The 21,032-nt window shown below is 47.4% G+C and overlaps 1 protein-coding gene across 1 annotated transcript in view; it reads right to left on the reverse strand.

Moving 5' to 3' along the window:
• Positions 1 to 7,239: 7,239 nt before the first annotated feature.
• NF1 (neurofibromin 1) overlaps positions 7,240 to 21,032 on the reverse strand; it is a 71,487-nt gene continuing 57,694 nt past the window's right edge. The window contains exons 44-58 of the mRNA XM_057379435.1: positions 20,495 to 20,556; positions 20,249 to 20,363; positions 19,334 to 19,435; positions 18,330 to 18,470; positions 17,873 to 17,999; positions 17,203 to 17,334; positions 16,544 to 16,679; positions 15,686 to 15,840; positions 14,714 to 14,836; positions 13,921 to 14,048; positions 13,353 to 13,453; positions 12,758 to 12,900; positions 12,588 to 12,634; positions 12,192 to 12,408; positions 7,240 to 8,793 (exon numbers count right to left, since the gene is read on the reverse strand). Coding sequence (XP_057235418.1) covers positions 8,651 to 8,793; positions 12,192 to 12,408; positions 12,588 to 12,634; positions 12,758 to 12,900; positions 13,353 to 13,453; positions 13,921 to 14,048; positions 14,714 to 14,836; positions 15,686 to 15,840; positions 16,544 to 16,679; positions 17,203 to 17,334; positions 17,873 to 17,999; positions 18,330 to 18,470; positions 19,334 to 19,435; positions 20,249 to 20,363; positions 20,495 to 20,556 — 1,872 coding nt within the window. The 3' untranslated portion in view covers positions 7,240 to 8,650. The remainder of the gene's footprint in view (positions 8,794 to 12,191; positions 12,409 to 12,587; positions 12,635 to 12,757; positions 12,901 to 13,352; positions 13,454 to 13,920; positions 14,049 to 14,713; positions 14,837 to 15,685; positions 15,841 to 16,543; positions 16,680 to 17,202; positions 17,335 to 17,872; positions 18,000 to 18,329; positions 18,471 to 19,333; positions 19,436 to 20,248; positions 20,364 to 20,494; positions 20,557 to 21,032) is intronic.

Genomic DNA, 21,032 nt, shown 5'->3' on the forward strand with positions numbered 1-21,032 from the left:
CGGTCCCGTTCCCCTGAGGGAGCGGAGCCCCGGTCCGTGAGGGTCGGTCCCGTTCCCCTGAGGGAGCGGAGCCCCGCTCCGTGAGGGACGGTCCCGCCCCCTGAGGGAGCGGAGCCCCGCTCCGTGAGGGTCGGTCCCGTCCCCGAGAGAGCGGAGCCGCGGTCCGTGAGGGTCGGTTCCATCCCCGAGGGAGCGGAGCCCCGGTCCGTGAGGGACGGTCCCGTCCCCGCGTGTTCCGGCGGCTGAGGCTCGGGGAGACTCCGGCCGCGCCGTCTCCCTCCTCCCCTCCGTCTTTCCCCGCGGTTCTCGCTGGAATGGCTCCTGTCACTGCTGCTCCTGTCCCTGCTGCTCAAGGCAGCTACAGCACCCTCCGCTTGCCCGGCCCTGTGCTCTGCTGGAGCATCGAGCTGTGCTCTGTAGCCAGACTACCTCATTGTCTGCTAAAACAGCCAGACATGCGAGCAGGTGAATCTGAGCTTTAGACRGGATTTTACACAAGCGTTTGGCTGGGGGTGCCACACTAGTGAGCAAACATTAGCCARAAGCTACAGCAATGTTTGGGATTGGAACTGCAAGGCTGAAACAGAAAGAGAAATACAAATCTGTGTTCAGGCAAGGTTATTGCTTGGCTGCAGCAGCACCAAGTTGGAATTAACAGAGACTTTTCATGTTGTGTAACGCTTGTGACATTTCCCCCCAGGGCTTTTGGCACCCTTACAGAAAATCCAGTATGTAAATTATTTCTGTATCTCAAAGAACCGCTGAGGTTTTGGGGGGATRCAGTAGCAAAGCATGGCTGGTCAGTACTGGCACTGCCATGCACCGYGGGCTGTGTGACAGACTGTGAAGATTGAGGACAGCTTGGAGGAGCCTGTGGGAAATCGTTAATGCTGTTCTAAGGAGGTGGGGAATTTCCACAGGAGGCTGCTGAGAGAGGGAAAGGCCCCAGGGTGTGGCAGGAGCAGCCCAAGCAGCAGCCAGGTTTTGGGAAGAGTCTGCTGACTTGCAGGGCATCACTGGGAATACTGTGTTACTGTGACACCCGGAGGCGTTYGGCCTCCACCCTGGGTCTGCGTGGGAAGAGTCTGAAAGTGGTGTATTTTCTCTCCATATAATCCAGGGGAGTTGCATGGAAAGACGGAGTGGCAGGAGCCAGGTGTTGTGGATGCAACTGGGCAGGCAGAGGGCACAGAGTGCTGTGCTCCTTCAGGCCATCTGGGGACACTGCTCTTTGTCACTGGACCTGTCTTTGTGGGGACAGGTGGCTCTGGATTTCCCAGTGCAACAAGCTGCTTTTCTATCTTTTGGAACCTCAGMAGCAAAGTTAGAGGGAAGCAGTAGGCCAGGGAGAACAGGGAGCAGCCAAGTAAGAGTGAGTTATAAACCAGAGCAGTTCCTGGGGGTATCCAGTAGTGGTGGCAGGAGTGCAGGAAAGCATTCAAGCCTCCTCCCAGCTTGAAAKCCTGAGCTTCCTGTTCACCTGGCAGTCACAGATCAGCCCCATCAGCCTCCTCTCTCTGGAGTAGCCAGGACTCATCCTGCAGAGCCACTGCTGTTCCCAGAGCTCACCTGGCTGTGAGCAGCATGCTCTGCACCAGGTAATGCTGCACGAATGTCTTGGACACACCTTCACTGCAGGCACAGGGGGAGTTCAGTGCTGCACTGACCGGGCTGGCTGAAGCCAAACCTGCCCGTTGTTTATTGACACGTGCCTGCAGYAGGCAGTTGGTATGTGAGAGTGTAAATGAGTAACTTGCAGAAAGCACAGTGGTGTATGAGCAGGATTGTCCTTCCTAAATCACTGATTTGTGTATTTTTATGTGAAAAGTTCCTGATTTGCCTCTGTGTTTTTGTTTAGAGCAGTTGGGAAATAATAAAAAATACCCACTGAAAAACTACAAATCGTGCCACACATGAAGTGGAAAAATCCATCGGTGTTGAGACTTTGCCCTTTTGATGTCAYTGATCTGAGGATCCCAGAAGTTTGTCCGTTAAGAATTCCCAACCGACAGCCACCCTTGGCTGTTACTGTTGGGCAATTCCAGCGATTACAGTGCCTGGTGGTCAAACATTCAGGAATTTGTCACGGTCACAGCCGCAGCCTGTGTCAGAGACACACAGGGACCAGAACTGGTGAAGCTCCTGGAAAAAATCGGTGTCTTGCACTGTGGCAGTGCCTGGTTGAGCTCTTACAGCAGCCTGAGGCCATGAGCTTTACTGYAGCGAAGAGAAAAACATCTTGAGTAATGATCAAATCACACTGATTGTAAGTACAACAATCCCTGCTAACAGAACTGCTTCCATGTGTGACAGGCCACCTTCTCCTTACACAGTCTGTGTGTGGAGTTTTCATGAGTGGGAAGCAGCTYTCCAGCATCCAGAGAAGGAGGGATGAACGAGCAACTCTTCAGCATATTTGCTGTGTCTTGCTGCACACCCAGCTCTCCTGGGCAGACCTTGCTCTYCCAGTACCTAACTGGAAGCAGCAGAACTGATATTTCCAGTTTGTTTGAAGGACARTATGCTATGAGAAAAAAAAATACAATTTAATAGTTCAGAGGGGATTTCTTGAGCATATAGTTACTCCTGGCTATTTATAGCATTGTCATTTAAATATCCCAAAAGATCCTGTCGTTAAAGGTTTTTTCATGATTCCTTTGAAGAACAAACCYTTACTTGTTTGAACAAGTCACATAATGGGAGTTGTTTTTCTCCTCGCTCCACCCACTCAAGACTGGGTGTGATTTTCATTTGTGAGCTTGTTAAGCAGAGGAGCAGTCAACCTGAAGAGCCCCTGTTCCAAGGCACAAAGGATTCACACCTGGAAATCATGACTGCAGTAGTGGGAAAGGCTTCCACTGCTCTCACAGGAATGTTGGCAGCACTGCCAGAGATTGCCTTTGGCTGTTTGTTCTGGGACACCCAATCACTCATTGCCATTAGAGCTGCCTGAGCTCAGGTGTTCTCTCACCTGTCCTTAGAGGGGCCTGAGGGGAGGATGGACACATAAAACACATTTGATAATGGCAGAAGTGACCAAGCAGAATCCAAKGCTATGGAAGGAGCTAAGGGAGCCATACGACCCATCTGACCTGGGACAGTGCTTCACCAACAGCTCTAAGATCTCATCCTGGGGTCAGCTGTGAACAACTGCCTTTCTTTTCCTCCTTGTGCAGTCTTTATCTCCAGAACAGACTTCATACCCCACGATCAAGTTCTCCATTTTTAGTTTATTATTTTYCTTTTTAAAATATTTCAGCAGCATCAGCTGGGCAGGGATTTTGAAGATATTTCYTTACACTGAATTGCCTGCTCCAATGGTGCAATTTTCCTCTAAATAGTTTTTCCAACTGCATAAAGRTATTACTAAAAACTTCCTTTTCACTCCCTCCCTATGGCCATTTATTTGATCTCAAGTAGCAGAGAGGCTTGACTGTCCAAAAGAGGAACTTCAGGAATGTTTTTGGCAGCAGTGATTGAGCAGGTGCTGCTCAGGAGCTGGCTCCTGCCTGGCTCCCACTCCAAGTCCAACCTAGAACTATGAGTATTTCCTCTAAAGCAAAGAAAATGAAATTTAACAGTTCACACACTGCTGCTSTTCCACTCATGCAGCCCCAGCTGGCACCAGGAGCACGGCAGAAAGGACCTGTCCAGGTGTCTGCAGGTCTGTGTTCACCATGCAGGAACAATAAGATGTCTCAGAAGAAGTCAATGCAGTCACTTTAATGTGTCTTTACATCCTTTTACCATTCACAAAGCCAGAATATAAGTACTTGTACATTTTTAATGGGAAAGTAATGTATCCCCCTAAAAGAAAAATAGATGTGATTAATCATTTGTCAGAGAAGTTGCCTGACAGCTGAAACCTCAAGCTCCTAAGCTAAAAAAGCTCAAATAGACAAATTATACTGAATTGTTATTTAAAGACCAAGCAGCTGTTTTATTACAATATTAAATTTACATTTAAAAAAGAAATATTCTGATTTATTATTCAGTTATGATAATCTTATTGAAGTGACATGAAATTCATGACAATGGGCTTTCTTGTTCCTCAGTCACTCCAGGCAATCTTAGATCTGTGCAGGATCCCACACCCAAAGCAGCACCAGTCTGGAAAAACAAACTCCAGACACTGGATTTTAACTGGAATCTTAATTTTGCCCAGAAAAAAGTGGGGGYTTGGGTCTGGGACAGGGCTGGATCCTTTGGCTCAGCCCCAAAGAACCCACACAAACTTGTCCCAACAGAGAGAGGACATCAGTGTACACCACCTTCACCCCACAGCCCTGGGAATGACCTTCAAACAAGTGGGAGCAGGTTGAATTTACATTTTACTTCAAAAAAAAGGGGGAAGTACATACATGAGGGGAGAATGGGGTGAACAATAATTATCTGAAACCAGATTTCCACCACTTTGACCCACAGCTCCCCCGGCGCTGGGACCAGCGGGCTCTCCAGGCTCACACACTCGGTTTCACAGCATGGCCAGGATTGGGATGGCAGAAAAACCCTTCTGAGGCCGGATGGAAGCAGTGAGATCATACACAGGGTGAGTGTGTTGTACACAGCTTCTGGTTTAAATGATGGAACACACCAGCAGGAGGGAGGAGTAGTAGTTAACAGTTACTAACACTAGAATAATCAAATTTGTATGTTATACATATACAGCAACTAACTGCTTTACAAAAAAAGCAAAATAATACAATATATTGTCACATGTATTTACAGTGTAGTAAATATACTTTTCTGTCAAATTTTACACAAAAACTATTTACAGGTGAATATACCGCATAAAAAAAAAAGGTGGGACCAACACTCTGAGTGACTGTCTGTGGTTTGTTGCATAACAATAGGACGTGCTTTGTGACATTGGAAAAAATGAACCTTAGAATGAAACAGAAAAAGCCCTAAAACCTACAACCCAGGTCAGAGCCAGCCCCAGCACGCGCCGGGGCTCAGCCCACGAGTGAAATGTTCCCTGTCCTGGGAAACCTCATGCACGGTAAAGCAGAAACATTGGCATCATTACAGGTAGGTTATGCACTATTCAAATACTACTGAATTATCTTTAAGTCAGGGAAAATACAAACACAAACAGAATGTTAATTGTCTTTACAGTACTGAGCTGTGGTCAGTGCGGGGTGGGGAACGGGCTCTGAGCCAGGGTGTCACACACGCTCCCCAGAAGGGTGTTACATGGTCCACGTGTTCCAATTGGATTTTTCTGAGTTTTTAATTTTCACCTCAGAGCACAGAGACTCTGGGGCTGCAGCTCCAGCCCTGCAGCAGAGCCTGGAGAAGCAGAGCCTGGAGCAGCAGCCTCTGCCAGTGGCCCGCAGGCTGCCCGGAGCATGGTGGCTCCCGCGTGTCAGGGCAGGGCTCACACCCACACTGTCACCAGCAACAACCTGCTGGTCACCAGAGAACAGAGCAGCAGCTGGAGAAAGGATGGAGCAGCCCGGGATGGGAGTGGCGCTTCCAGGGATGCAATGGGCAGGACGGAGAGTGCTCAAACAGGGAAAGAACAAAAGAAGGATGTGAGAAAGAAAAAGAGGCAAAGTCCCAGCAACAGCTGCTGGAAAGGAGCGATGCAGTGACAGTAAGGCACTCAACAACTAATTACTGATGGGAKTTTAATCATTACACAAAGGCCATGGTTCCCTGGGAGCCAAGCATGAGCTTCCCAAGCACCAGTACTAGGAGACAACGTTCCTGTCTGTCRGGGTGCACATGATCCCAAATTAAATAAACCCTGGCCATCAGCAGACCTTACACCCCAATTCCACCACYGTTACCTGACACAGGTATCTGACTCCCTGCTCTGCCAGAGTCCAGGCCCTCTCACTGGGAMAACTCTGAACCTCTAATACTGGGAAACCTCTCATACTGGGAAAACTCCAACTGTCTCCTTCCAGGAAAGAAAAAATTCAGTTTAGTTTATTGATTTTATGAAGAGACCTGTTTTTTCAGCTGGGACTGAGAGCCTGGAGGAGTTCTCATAAGGAAGGTGACTTTCATCCCTGTTCATTCTGCACTCACACTTCTGTGCTGCAGTGAATGCAGCAGTTCTGATGGAGGGACAGTTCTGACGTGGGCAATGCAGGACAGTGAAGGGCTCTGCCCCAACAAAACCTCTGGAATTACTGTTCCCTTTTGCAGGGGACCTGCTCATATGAGAAACAGGCACACCACCTTTACAAGAGATACCTGTTCTCCTCCTAACTACAAGTCCTCAGGCTTCTACAATTCCTTGTCTTCAACAAAATGGGGAGGGCTGGAACCAGCTCAATTGGGCACAACCCAGTGCAAACCAGTGACACTGGGTGGCCCCTCAGGGTCTGAGTCRTGGGATGACAATGGTTTCTAACTTGGAGACCCCAAACCCAAGGCTCGAGCCCCTGCTCTGTGTCACCAGTGACCACGYTCCTGCCACAGTGCCTGCACCATTAGAGTGAGGGGATTTGGTTAATTGCACCAGTTCATCTTTCTAACCTSTTTAATCCATGATTGCTAATTCTAAGTTTTCCTCTTCTTTTGGCAAACTATTTGCATATGAAGTTTGTGTTCAGTTTTTCCAGAACTGTAAACAAATTAAAMTGTTATTTTATGAATCAATACAATAAAAGTATTTTTATTTACATAAATGTTACATTGTTACTGTGTGGATACATGGGAATTATGTGCTATAGCAATAAAATTGGGACCCTTAATTGTACCATTCTCTAATAATTTAGCCGTGGAGTTTGATTTACTGAAAGCCACTAACAATTGCACTGGAGGACTGGCTTTTACCTAATGGATATACTTTTTTTTCCTTTACAGCCCCTGAAGGATTGTTAATTCCTACCTACCACAGCACAGGGATCTGAAACTGGGAAGTGGATCTGTTTCTGAGCAGGAGCTGTGTGACCCCCAGGGATACAGCTCCTGCCTGAACGCCAGCTCGCCCCAACTCAGGTGCCCCACACGTGCCCGCAGGGCACCGGGACCCGGGACCCAGCACCGGTGCCCACGGTGACACTGGCACCCACGGTGACACCGGCACCCACAGTGACACCAGCACCCATGGTGACACCAGCACCCACGGTGACAGCGGCACCACAGTGGCACCGGCACCTACAGTGGCACCTGCATCCATGATGACACTTGCACCCACGGTGACACCGGCACCCACGGTGACACCAGCACCTACGGTGACACCGGCACCCATGGTGACAGCGGCACCCATGGTGACACCGGTGCCCACAGTGACACCAGCACCCACAGTGACACCTGCACTCACGGTGACAGCGGCACCCATGGTGACACCTGCACCCACAGTGGCACCGGCACCCACAGTGACACCTGCACCTATGGTGACACCGGCACCACAGTGGCAACGGCACCCATGATAGCACTGGCAACCACGGTGACAATGGCACCCATGGTGACACCAGCACCCATGGTGACACCGGCACCGCCTCCTCCCTGGCCAGCACAGCAGCACGTGCACACCCCCAGGCGCGGGTGCCCTGACAGTGACAGCAGCCTGAGGTTTGTGTGACCCCGCAGGATCCCCAAACCCGCCCCGGGAGGTTCCCCGGGAGGTTCCGGCAGCCCCAGCCCTGCACGGGACTGCACCACCGCTCCGGGCGTCCCTGGCACTGGACACAGGGTCAGTGAATTTCAATTCATGTACCTTGAGCAGMCGTGGCTGTTTCTGTCCCTGCTCAGGCAGCACAGGGGCAGCTTTGCCACACGCTATCCCCCAGGCCGGGAATGAATCCATCCAATTTCCCCTCCATTCCCCACTGGATATTCTGCCAGGAGCTCTCMAAGGTGCACTTTGTTGGGAAGGGCAGAACTAAAGCAGGTGCTACAAYGACAGCCCAAGGGTCAGTTCCCAGGTATTTCCCCCTGTACAACTTCCTCAGGGCAGGTAAGACAGCAAGAAAAAAACCAAAACAAAACAAAAACCCCCAAAAAAATCCCTCCAAAAAAAGCCTAAAACAAACAAACAAAAAAAGCTTTGGGAAAAGCCAGTTTGTCCAGTCTGGTCCATGTACAGTCCAAGTGTGTGAAGCTTGGTCTGGGGAATGAGGGACTCCTGCAGCCTCCTTTTCCTCTCCCCTTTATTGCTAATTACCTGAAATTTAACCTAATCCACCACTTCTGTTAAGATCCTTGTACTGYGGCTATCATGAATTTCTTTTCAGTGTGGTAAAAAAAAGTACACAGCTAAAATCTTACASGTTTGGATTAAAACCGGGATTAGAGAAACCTCCCCGGCTCAGGATGCCACTACCTTGAGGCGTGCAAACAGGATTAAGGATCAACACTTCCCTTAGCAGGAACACCCGAGGCCAGAGCAGACACACGGCGGGGCTGGGGAATGGCTTTGGATTCGGACAGGACGCGGCTCTGCAGCGCTACAGAACTCCAAACTCCCCCGGGAACACGCGTGGCTCTGAACACYGGCTGAAATCAAACACGGGAGGAACGAAGGCGTTAACTCAGGCAGTGGGTCAGGAGTTGATCATCTGGCAACGCGGCTGACGGGATGGGAACTGTACAGATCAAGTGCAGCATCACACCCGGTGGAGGGCCCTTCGCGAGGGGCTGCGCGTGTCAGTCAGGTCCAAAAATAAAAAATAAAATTAAAAAGCGACAATCACACGATCTTTTTGATGCTGTGACGCTTGAAGCTGCCGGCGCTTCGCTGCTTCTGCACTTGGCTGGCGGAGCCGTGGCGCATCCTYCCGCTGTTGGCGTGGCCGGCGGTGGGCGAGAGCTCCACGTTCTCCTTGTCGATCCCTGCGGAGACACAAGAGCCGCGCTGAGCCCCGCTGACCCCGCTGCCCGGAGCTCCGAGCCCGCCCGGGCAGCCCCAGCGCCGGGGAGCCCGGAGCGGGCGGGTCCCGGAGCGGGAGGGTCCCGGAGCGGGAGGGTCCCGGAGCGGGAGGGTCCCGGAGCGGGAGGGTCCCGGAGCGGGCGGGTCCCGGAGCGGGAGGGTCCCGGAGCGGGAGGGTCCCGGAGCGGGGGGGTCCCGGAGCGGGCGGATCCCCACGGGGCCCCCACCCCGCCAAGCTCCGCCCGCCCGGGACCGCCGGGTTGAGCTCAAAATGAATCAAACACTGTTCGGGGCAGGGACGGGCTGCAGCGCCGCTTGCTCCTCCCCTACAGCCCGTGGRGCTGCTGAAGAGCAAAGGGAAAGTAAAACCAAGAAAACTTGGTTGTCCTGCTGAAAACAAATGTTTGCTAAGTGYGGGAAGGGGAAAAACGCAAAACAAACCATCAAATTGACTTTTAATGAGTAAAGAAACGGTTTCCTAAGGAGGTTATTGACAGGGAACAGGCACAGAGGAGGTGAGGCCGGGTCTCCTCACGAGAACTGTGACTGCCGARTTCAGCCCCACCAGTGGCACCAAGAGGCTTGAGGGGGTCAGGATGGGCATGGCACCAGACACGTTTGTGCCCACAAACTTAGACCCTTCTGAGAAGTGTTGCATGTTCTCTGCAGGACAAGGTCCTGCAGAGCAAAACTCTGTTATGCTTTGCTARAAGTCTCACATTAAATGAACACCAAAACAAAAGTGTTTTAGTGAAATCCTCACGCTGACATGACACCACCACCCAATGCCTGGCGTTAGAGCGCAGCAGAGGCTTTGGGCAAGATCACTGCACACCCATAAGCCCAGAGCTGAGCTTAGTGCAGGCGTGCTCCAGGCCATGTGCTGGCACTGCTGGCAGTCACCCAGCCCTGCAGCAGAATCTCCGTGTAGCTGCCACACTCTGACTGTTTGATGAGTGTTTAACAACACCTCACACCCGCGGGAACAGGTGCAGCACGGGARTGAAGAGCAGGAGGGGTGGTTTAATGCAAGAGGATTCAAGTACAATCAGCAGCAAAAATAAGGATGTCTGACAGCGAATGCTAAGGTTAGAACAAAGTTCTGTTACTGTGACATATCCACAATTATGTGCAAGAAATTGATTTGTGTTGGCATTAGTGAGAACAAAGAACACGCTCCACACTCAGCACAGGGACAATGTGAGGGCTCCAGCCAGAGGCTGCACCTTCCTCTCCTTGTGTGGGCAGCRGCACAAAACCCCAAAACTACGCTGAGGACAGGGACAGCCCATGGGCGTGAACAAAACGCCCTCTTGTGCAGCTTTCCTTACTTCTCCACACCAAGCAGAAATGCAGAGGTGTGCAGCTCCTGCTTTACTGCACCTCTGCAGTTTAGCACCAAGAACTCGAGTGTTTGCCGTGTGACCCTGCAGGCAGAGCTGAGTCCCAGTGAATCCAAACAGTTCATTACAGAGTCATTTCCTCTGTTAGGCATCACCTTCTCTGTTACCAGATTTATTCTCAAGGCTGTGACTCTGTCTGCTCCACTACCAGGTATTATTGGCATCCCCAAGGAATACACCAGCTTAGCACTTGCTGAAGCCATTCCCGTGTCAGAAACTGCTTCTCATGCCACAGCCCAGCCCTAACACAGCTCAAGCAGCATTTCGTGCAAATATGATGAAAGAAGAGAGTACCTGGATGAGGCAGCTGCATGAAAACTGCAGACTTAGAGCAAGGCAGAGAAGCTTCACAGACACAGAATGAAAGAAATAAACGTAAGTGAACAATGTCCATGAGACAGGGAAGGGGAGGGAAAGGAACAGAGATGGTGACACACAAAACATTTACAAACAATGATCCTGCCCAGTTGTTTCCAGATGCAAGATGAATTTTTCATGTATCTGCTACTTAGTATTTGTGGCCATAATGAAAAAAAACTTGGCTGAAAATATTTCTTTTAACTCAGTGTATGAGGGAACTCAGTGCTGTTGAACACGTGGCGCACACACTGGTGTTTTAAATTTAATTTCCAAGCAAACAGTGCTCAGAGTGCCAGCAGTGTGTTGTTTCAGACTCACTATTCACCTGAACGAGTTCCCTAGTTCCCAGCTCTGTGGAGACTCTTAACCAGCCTTTGACAAAAGCCATCTGTTTGCACAGTGCTTGAAAGGAATGTTTGACGAGCTGGATTAATTCCTTCCTCTCAGCTTGTAAAGAAGAGGGAATGGAAAGTGGGGCAAAAGGAAGGAGGACATTTACAGAGCAAAATGTTTCTTTCCCTCRCAGAGTGCCCAAGCCTGCTCCATCACCTCATCCTTGGAAACGAACTGCTGGAGCTGCCACTGATGCTGCATTGCAAATGGAAAGATGCTGCCCAGAATGTCCTTCCACACTGACTGCAAGGTCTGTTCCCAAATCATTCCTACAGCCCTGTCTTACCCCACTGCTCCTGTGCACCCTGAGCAAAGCCCAGCCTAGCAAGGCTCAGTCACCAGGGTATGAAAACACCCACACCACCTCTGCAAAGGCTCTCCTTCAACACCAGGAGGGTCTGGCCTTCCATCAAGGTTAGAAATGTAGCAGAAATAAAGGGTTGGTTGATGTGAGTGCTAACAACTGCAAAGTTAAATCACCACTGAAGAAATATCCCACAGTGTAATATTTATGACAGAGTAAAGGATTTCCTCAGCATATGAGCCACCTCTCCAAAGCCACTTCATGAGTCTTCATGCAGATTTCTTTGATAGAAACTCTATTTTCTTCCTATATTTAATTTCCTCTGGCTTAGGCTACTGTACTGAATACTTTATATTTTTGGCAATATAAGAGTCCAAAGGGACCCAGCATTCCCCATGTGTCCACATGAACTCTTTTTTCCTGGAAGGCAGAGCCCGACCCCAGTGCAATCAATACCTGTCTGAGCACTGGCCTTGGATCACACAGACAACTGGAGCACTGTCAGCCCACACCAGTTTGCTGGGCACTTACATTTCCCAACATCTGCTACTTTGCAGTGCCAGATCAGTGTTTTCCCCTAGCAAATCACCACGACTGTGTGTTTATATTTATTAGTTTTCACGAGCCCTCACTGCTGCACATGTTCCACATGAAGGTGTTGCTGTTATGATGTCCTTATTGCTCTTCCCTTCACATGGAGTGACCTGGGAGACAGCTTTAGTGCTGGATAAACTCCAGATCTGAACCAGCAGGGTAACAGCTCAGGAGCAGTTTAACATTCATTTGACTTCACAATGCACCAATGTTTGATGCATAAACACATCCAAATAGACCACCAGGCTCCAAAAGCAGGAAACTCCTACATTTCCCCCACACAGCTGGTACCTGAACAGGCACTGACCTGGGGAGTGCTGGGAAGTGGCAAGTGAGGTCATGGAGTTGGAGAGGTTGAGGTTTGCAGTGATGCTGAGCTGGCTCTGCACCGCCGGAGGATACGGAGATGTGGGGGTCAGGAGAGATTCTTCACTGGTTTCCTCATCAATTCCAGGCAAATAYGTGTCAATCAAGGCATCGAGGAACTTCACTATGAGCTCAGCATAGTCTGGGATTTGKGTTTGCTGTGGGAGATGGGAAAAAAAAGGAGTTGTTCCTTCCTTTGTACTTTTGAGCTGACTCTGAAGTCCCGCTGTTTTGCCTGCCCCTGACACTCTCTGCTCACTCGTGAGTGATGCTCCTTATGAGCAGCAACAAAATGCCCCAGAAAGGCCAAACAGTCCAAACCCCACAAAGCTCTTACCTTGGAGAAGGGGCCAGCAAACCTCCACAGCCCATTAAATCCAAAACCTGCAACAACAAATGGAACATCACCATGAAAGCYCAGCTCTCACCTGACAGAGAACAACCCGAGAGTGTTCCCAGTACAGCACTTAAGAAAAAAAAAAAAAAACCAAAAAGAAAAACATTTACTCTGTAGATAAGACGTTTGGTATTGGGGTGGAGACTCCTCATGGTAGACAACACTCTGCACAATCCCGTGAATTGGATTCAACAAGTTTGGATCCTGGCACAGCGATAAAAGGGTATTGATCTTGGAATCCAATAAATTATGCCTGAAGAAAAGAGAAGGAGCTTAGTTCTTGGTCATTAAATAAAATAAACCTACAGTTCCCAACTGACTTTTAGCAACCAGCAGTTCAGGTGAGATTTTCACACCCCCAGTGATTTCAGAACACAATTCCCAACTCTGTTCCATGARGACTCTAATGATGTGCTCAGGTCAGTTTTAAACTCTGCTCAGCTTCTGAGAGCTGGTTTTCCTGTACACATATTCACTCCAGCAGAACTACAACAGGTGTCTAGAGAAACACCCAAAGAGTACCTGCACTAGGCTTTAAATCAGCTTTGAAACTCTTAGGGGACAAATTAAAATCAACCAGCATGAACAGACTGCAGCTCGTAAGCTCCACACGAGCAAGTGCCTTGCAGGTGTTTGTCCTGATCCAAGGACCTCTAAAGAAGGACCAGGCACAGAATTATTGTAACCAGAATTTCAGGTACTCACACAACAGGAAAGACCTTTGGGAAGACAACACTGGCTTCTGCTAAATACTCGTAGAGGATGCGCTGGTCAAACTCGTCCGTGGTGTACTTCACCAGCGTGGCCTGGCAGGGAAGGAGGCATTAGTTCATCTYGTGGTTACAGCCTTTGCTTAAAGGTTTTAAACTTTAAAGTTACAGGGTTTAAGATTTCTGACCAGCAGAAAGCAGCATTACACAAAAGATTGATTTAGGGTTGAGAACCAATTGGCAACAAATTGTATTTTGGCAATAAATGTGTCTGGTCAGATTTTCACACAACTGAGTCTTACTGAATTGTACCTGGAGTGGGAACTGCTGAAGAAAGTACTATCAGACTGTACCTCTATTACTAATTAATGACTTTTAAACTGAATTATGCTGCGATTCCAACAATGTTCATTTCTTTTAAACTATAATATATTAATAACCTTTCATTATACAAAATAGTTGGTCATAAAACTCAGCCAGGAAACACTCCAAACACATGTTTGTTTTGCTGGGAGATAAAAGGACATCAGAAAATAGCAGACAACACACAGAAAAAAGCTTACAAGAACTGTAAGCAGCAGTGCTTGAATTTTTGGGTCAGTCAGAACTTCTTCATCCAGGAGGACGTTTGACTCAGAAACGGAAACTTTCCGGAGGTGTGAGTGCTGCTGCGGTGATATTCTCTGGGTTTCTGCCAGATAGAAAAGAGCAACTCATCCAGAGTGAAATAAACCCAAAGCAAGACAGAATCAGGTTCTGCACAACCGAGTCAGTCATGTGCAAACCTCCGAGCTCATCGGCCTCGTCACAAAGGTCAAAGCAACGACTGCMCTGTAATGCAGCACCACTACATGGGATGTGTTATCAGATGGCAAACAAAAACCCCAATTTCCTCTTCAGTGAAATACAGGCCCAGGGGTGTAAGTACCAAATTCGGGGTCAGGCAGATACAAGAGAAGAACCCTGGTCTTGCATTGCAATTGGGGGTGAGGGCACAGGAAGCAGATGGGGGAGAAGATGAAGAGAGGCATTCCAGGCATCAGCTCACGTTCCATCTCCTGCAGGAATTTGCAGCTGGGGCTGATTAACTTCTAGAAAGCCAAATGCTATTTATTTCATTGCACTCTGTATGCAGTCCCTTAGAGCTGCCCCTGATTCTGCACTGTAACCTGAGCAGCTCCAATGCAGCTGCCAGAGATACGAAGGCTGCACCCTGCAGAAGCCATTGCTAAGAAAGGTGCTTCTCCCTTACCTTGGAGTAACCTTGGTAAATAAACACTGAATTTAGAAATGCTTCTTTGTATAGATATACAAAGCGTTTATTATTATTCTTAAAATGTTAGTCCTGTGTCTCACCCATTTCATAATCATTTTCGGCTACTCTCCTCATTTTGGGAGGCGTTGTGATTCCAGATTCCATGTCTTGCCTTTTAGGAGCCTTTGTGTCCGATATCAAATGGTCAAAACTTTTCCTTGTACCTAAAAACAATTTATCAGGCAATTAAAAACATTAAACCTAAATCCATAGTCTAACTTTTTCTGATTTTCTGGCCAAGCTACTCCCCTATCTAGCATGTGTTGGCAGGAATCTRGGGACCTTTTCACCATTTTCAGGGATGGGACAGAAAATACGGTCACACCATGCCGCTCTCCATCACAGCTTCCAAAGTGCTTCACAATACACAGGAGGGAGCATGCAATTAGTCAGGGGTCATGCCATGGACTCCTGGCCCCCACACAGAATACACATGCCAGGATGTGGTTACTGAAAAGGAAGCAGGAAAGGGCTGCAATGAAGGAAGTGCCCCTCTTCTTCCACCTGTGTAATGCCAAAGGGCTTCCACAAGTTCTGCAAAGCAACTCAGCTTGTTCCTCTGAAACATGAGTTTGTTGTMAATATGATGCACTGAGAAGCCATGAGTACAAATCAGATTGTTTACACACATCTACCACGTTCTGGGACCATCTCCTCCAGCCCCAACCAGAGCACTCAATGGAGCAGCTAAAGATCCATGTCCCAGGTTTGCTGGAAAGGGCTGGGAGCAGAAAATGGGCACTAGGAATCTTCAGTATCTGGAATATCCTTTTTTCTCCACTTCAACATGCACATTTTGAGCATCACTCTCGCTCCCCCCCTTCATGACCAAAAGAACTGAGTCCTCTTTAACTGTCCATTGTCCTSAAATTTGCATTTTGCAGAAACTGCACTTATTCCTCTGAATCAGGAATAAGCCCTTAAAGTCAGAACTAACACACAAATGATTTTTCTCCAGTAATGCTTCCCAGGGTATTCTGTAGACAGATCAATAAATTAGTTATGTTAATAACCTAGAAGCTTTTTAGTGTTGGCTTGTGAAGGCTGCCCCATGTCCAAGCTCATGGATTTCCGGGTGCGAGGGCTGATCTGTCCCACTGTTGGGTAATTGGCATCCAGGTGTCTGTCTGACCCTTTGGGGGATGACCAGGGCTGTTCCTTTAGTGTCCTGCAAGTGCAGAGAAATTCAATTAAGAAAATCTTAAAACTGTGCTATTTAGGCAGAGGTTTCTCAAGTAGCCAAACTATCCTTCTTAAACTCATCTTTCCTACCAGGTAATTTCCCCAAAACACATTTTAAGAAATAGTAATTCCTTTGCTTGCAAAGATGTCTGAGCTAGTGAAAACAAACAATCTGATGTGAATRTGATGCTGAAGAGATAAAAAATAAAGCAATGAAAAAAACACAAGCAAATCAGCCTATGGGGCAAGATGAAACATATCTAGTAATCAGCTACTCCAGTCTCARTGCTAAAAAGAGAGATCCTGAGTGAAGTGCTTCTTGTTGAGAGAGACAGGCTCTCCATGGCACTTCCACCTGATTTCCTGACTGATCCCTCCAGCTGTAGCAAGGTGTCAAACAAGTACATGCCCTGCAGCTCTTGAAAGGACAAACAAAATGTTCTTCTAAAATATRAATGAGATTAAATCAGGTCTTGTAGAAAGATTTAGCACAAGGTTTAACAGCCTCCAGAGCAGTTAAGCTYTGTAAATTAAATCTGTTCGAGTTGCACATCCTGATGTCTCTGTGACTGTTGATCCCAGCTTAAGGAGCAAATGGCTCAGGAGCCCATGAACTCAGTGCTGCCAGCAGAGTTCAGCTCCTCACTGGAGGAAACAGTGGGTAACTCATCCAAAGGGAGACCACCAACCTATAGCTAGTGTCACTGTGATGGATGGGGTATGTRTCCATAGGAACATTTTCCATTGAAACTTCTGACAGCAGCAGAGACTTCCTGTGCTTGAGGCTGCAGCGGCTGCGCACCTCCTCAGACACCGTCAGCAGGGCTGCAAAGCCAACAAAGGCAAGGGCAGTTTTCCACAGCAGAAATGCAGGCAACAACACAAACACTATTCCAGCCATTTGCATTTTGCAYATTCATCTCATCAAGACCACTGAGCTGCAACAACACCTTAGGAAATGCACAGATTCAAAGCAGGATCTTTAAAAAGAATTATGTTCCCCATCCAGTTACAATGACAAGATTCACACATTTGCCCTCACATGGTCACAGCTTCTGTTATCCAGGCCACTAGAAATTTCAGTGCTCTCACACACACATCGAATATTTACACCAAAAAACCTCCAGCCTCCCTGAAGAAGTCCCAAAGCTGCAGAGGAGGTGCTGGGCTGGCAAAGCCCACAGTCCCCAAAAAGCCTTCCTGATGTGCCCACCCTGCCTGCACTCCTGTCCACCCATTACAAGTTTTCTTTGTGCTGGTACAATTTTAACAACCTGAACCCAAAGGAATTCCCACAATAACTCACTGCTTTTCAGCCACACCAGATTGGAAAGGTTTGGTTCATTACCTGCCAGGTAAGCCACGCTCTGAGTGTTCACCTCGAACTTGTCACAGTTCCTGTGTTTGTTAACCAGAGCCAGGAGTGTGTGCAAAATCCTCACTGTTCTTGCTACAGTGGTAGGGGAAGGATGCCTGTACCCTAAGAAACAAAGGATTGTATTGAACTATTGAATCCATATTTATGAAGCACTAATATTTTAAAAGCATTTATAAATATTTTSCAGCACATTCTCAGACATTCCATCTCAAGGGTAAAAGAGCATAATGCTATCTGAAATGGCACATTTAAGACTTCTTTCTGTCCCTCCCTTCAAAACTGCATCATTTCAAATGTCTGTGCATACATTATACTGTTACCTCACAAATCAGTCTTTTTAAAAAAACTGTGAGCCTGAGCACAGGCAAACAGAGAGGGGCATTCTTGAGGAAGAAGTMAAAGACTGCAGCAAATGAAGCTCTGCAACCTCTGACAGTTCAGAACTTTTGTCATCAGCACTAAAGACCTCCACAGAAAACATATAAAGGAAACCTGACAAAATCCTTTAATCAAAGAGTGTTTAATTTTTTATCTGTAGCCCAAGTTATTTAAAATCCACCACCCAGTTTGGCCCCTTTATCTCTTGACTTGTTTTTATTCCTGAAGTAAGAGTGTTCATCTCAAACAAAGAGCATCTTACCTTTCAGGAGATGTCCCACTAGTGCAAAGTTAAAGTTGGAGTTGAAATTCAGCCCAACAAAATGATCCATCTGCTTGCAGTGCCATTCGAGGGGTCTCCTGATCTCCATGAACACTTCTTCTGGGCTCTGACCCCAAAAATAAAATACAAGAGCACCTCACTCAAAGTTACTCAGAGCATCTCAAGTTTGTTGCATTTTTTAAGTGACAAAACAGTTCTTTTAAGAGGTTACAGGAAAATATCAAACACTATCTCACAGATCACATCTGGACATTTCTGTTCCAGTTTTGAACAGCAATGAAARCTTCTCTTCACACATTAGTTTGCCTGTGGTTATCACCCAAATGAAACAATTTCTAATGCAAACTTCAGGTTTAGTTGCTAAATGAGCATGCAAAAGGACAAAGCCAGGGCTGGTCCCTTTTYTCTGAGCTCTGAGGGAAGGCAGCCTGCTCACCTTGTCGTTGAACACATGCAGACTGTCCAGGGTGTGCAGGTTCTGCTCCAGCAGGGCTGTCCCTGCTGAGTACAGGTTCACCTCATCCAGCTGCAGCACAGCCATGGCCACCCAGAACAGAGCCTTGTGCATGGGAGAGTCCTGGGGACAGAGAAAGAGCCACAATTTCACTGCCAGGACAGAGGGCAGGGTTTGCCCTCCTCSAGCAGGTTTKGTGCTGTCACATCCATTCCAAGGAAATGCTCACAGGGACCTGTTAAGGCACTTCACAGAGGAACATCACAAAGGAAATGCATTTCAAGCCCTGTGTGCACCTCCCAAGCCATTCCTCCTCTGCCACATCCCATCTTTGCTCACAGTGTCAGATCCACAGTGCCCTGTGCCAGCAGTGCCAGCAATGGGTCTGCTGTTCTCAGTCTGAACTGGGCTGCAGCTCTGCACACAGACCTGGCCAGGCAATTCCTGGTCAAAATCAGAACCAAACACGGCAGGAACTGGCATTCAGCACATCCTGGGGCTCTTGAGAGGTTTTCTAGAACAAGTTTTATTCTCCTCCAGGAGCTGCACGAGGCTCTTTGTTCCTGCTGTACCCCTGGTCTGCTCTCAGACAGGACCCTGGCAGTGACAGCAGCTCCATGAACCAACAGCAAACCACACGTGGCCATGTCCCACAGCCCTGGTGTGCAGGGCACCAGCACCCACTGAGAGCAAATGGGAACCCATCTGAGAGCAAATGGGAACCCTGTGCACAGGGACAGGGACATGGGGACAGTCTGGGCCCAGCCTCTGCCCAGCTGCCACAGCCCAGCTCAGTGAAGCAGAACAGAACTTTCCACAGCATTTCTCAAGCAGGTCCCACCATCTGCCACACCTCCCACATGTGGTACTTCCACCTGTGAACTTCAGACACTCCAACACTTGCTTGTATTTCTGAGATTATACCCATAATTACAATTCTAATTTACAAAATGCATTCTGTTTATTGTAAAATGGCAGTTATTTACCTTGTTAAGAAGAGGCTGCAGCTTGGTGAGGGCTATAACTGTGGCTTCTATTAGAACTTGGCTGTTATAATTATCAGGGCCTTTYAAACAGCTCTCAAGTCCCTTTTTGAAAAAAAAGAGAGTAATTAAAAATACAATCATAATTACATTTTGCTTTGTAAAAAGAAGATCAAAGCTTTGCACAGTAACTGTTTTTCTCAATTATTTACAAAGCCTGAGCASATTTTAAACCAGCTCTCAAGAACTTTTCCAAATGTAGATTTAGRCAGCAGAAATAGATGTAAGGCTGCACAACATGTACCCAAACAGTCAGGCTGCAGGGGGAGTGGAAGAGTTGGAGAGAAGGTCTTTTACCATTTAGACACTATTTAATTAAAGTTTGTGTCCATAAAGCTCTACTGTAATGCTTAAAGGACACATATTTAGTATACTGCTCACCTGTTATGGAATATAACCTGCTTTAGAATGATGGAACATCACTGTCAAACCAGGCACCTACAGCAAAGTTTTCTGATATAAATCAGCTCTTTACTGTATTTAATTATAACACATGAGGTTACTCACTTCCTTTAAGAACAAGGAAGCCATGAATCATGTGTGTGCTGGTAAATGCCTTAACAGAAAATTTCTCATTTATTCAAATACTGACTACTGGATCCACCTGGGTCAGGAATTTTAAACTCACTATTGAGACCTATTGATACTCTAGAAGTCACAGCAGTGATGGAATTTATTTCCACACAATCAAGTTCAAAAGCCTGGCATATAGAAAGTATATTTCCAATCAGTTCTAACAGGAATATGCTTGAAAAAATACTTATCCTGAAATTATGTCAAGGTCTATATTTGATGGAAAGATAAAGCTAAAAATAGCTACTTTATGAGTCACAAAGGAAAACAAACAGASCCATATACCTTGCTGAGAATTCGAATTATTTGTTTTATTTGTCCATGTGACACTCGTTTACTTATACAGCCAAAGACAACCAGTGCTCTTGGCTGCAGGGAGGGGTTGTACTGGAATGCAAACCTGTGAAGAAACAGAGTATACTGCATTAAACATATATATAACAAAAGAATATATAAATATATCAAAAAGCTGAGAATTCTGGGTGTTCTGCACAGGCAGGGAGAGCTCAGGGTTTGAGATCTGTGACTTACTTTTGAGCTAGTTCAGTCCACTGGTCCAGCCACTTGCACGTTGGAATATCCCTCATACAAGCCTAAAAAAGAATGAGAATATAAAATTTGAATAGATGTGTTTCCTTGGTTAGCTGAGTATTGTATTCCTATCATCTGCTTATATTAGAGGAAAGTTAAACAACCCTTCTGTAACTATACATTAGTCGAGACTGCTCTGGTTTGTTTGGTGATGTTCCTCCCTTCAAGGACAATGGGAGGGAAAGGGACAAGACACACACGGTTTTGTTTTTTTATTCTTTCTCTCCGGAGGCTCTCTCGGGATCAGCGGTGGAAAAGAATCTGCCTGCTCTCTGGGACTGCTTTTTTTTTTCTCTCTTTCTTTGGACTTGTTTTTCCTCGAAATTTTTTTTTTTTCTTCGTCATCTGAGAATTGGAGGATTCTCGTGGCACGACAGGCGAGAAAGATCCTTCAGTGAACTATTGGAGAGAGACTTTGTTCAACCCTTCTGGGGCCCCGGAGGGGAAGCCACTCCCAGGAGGGAAGAGAAAGGCTTTG

Source organism: Malurus melanocephalus, unplaced genomic scaffold, assembly GCF_030028575.1.
Source record: "Malurus melanocephalus ecotype Western Australia unplaced genomic scaffold, MMel_1.1 scaffold_406, whole genome shotgun sequence".
In the NCBI taxonomy this organism is placed as follows: domain Eukaryota; kingdom Metazoa; phylum Chordata; class Aves; order Passeriformes; family Maluridae; genus Malurus; species Malurus melanocephalus.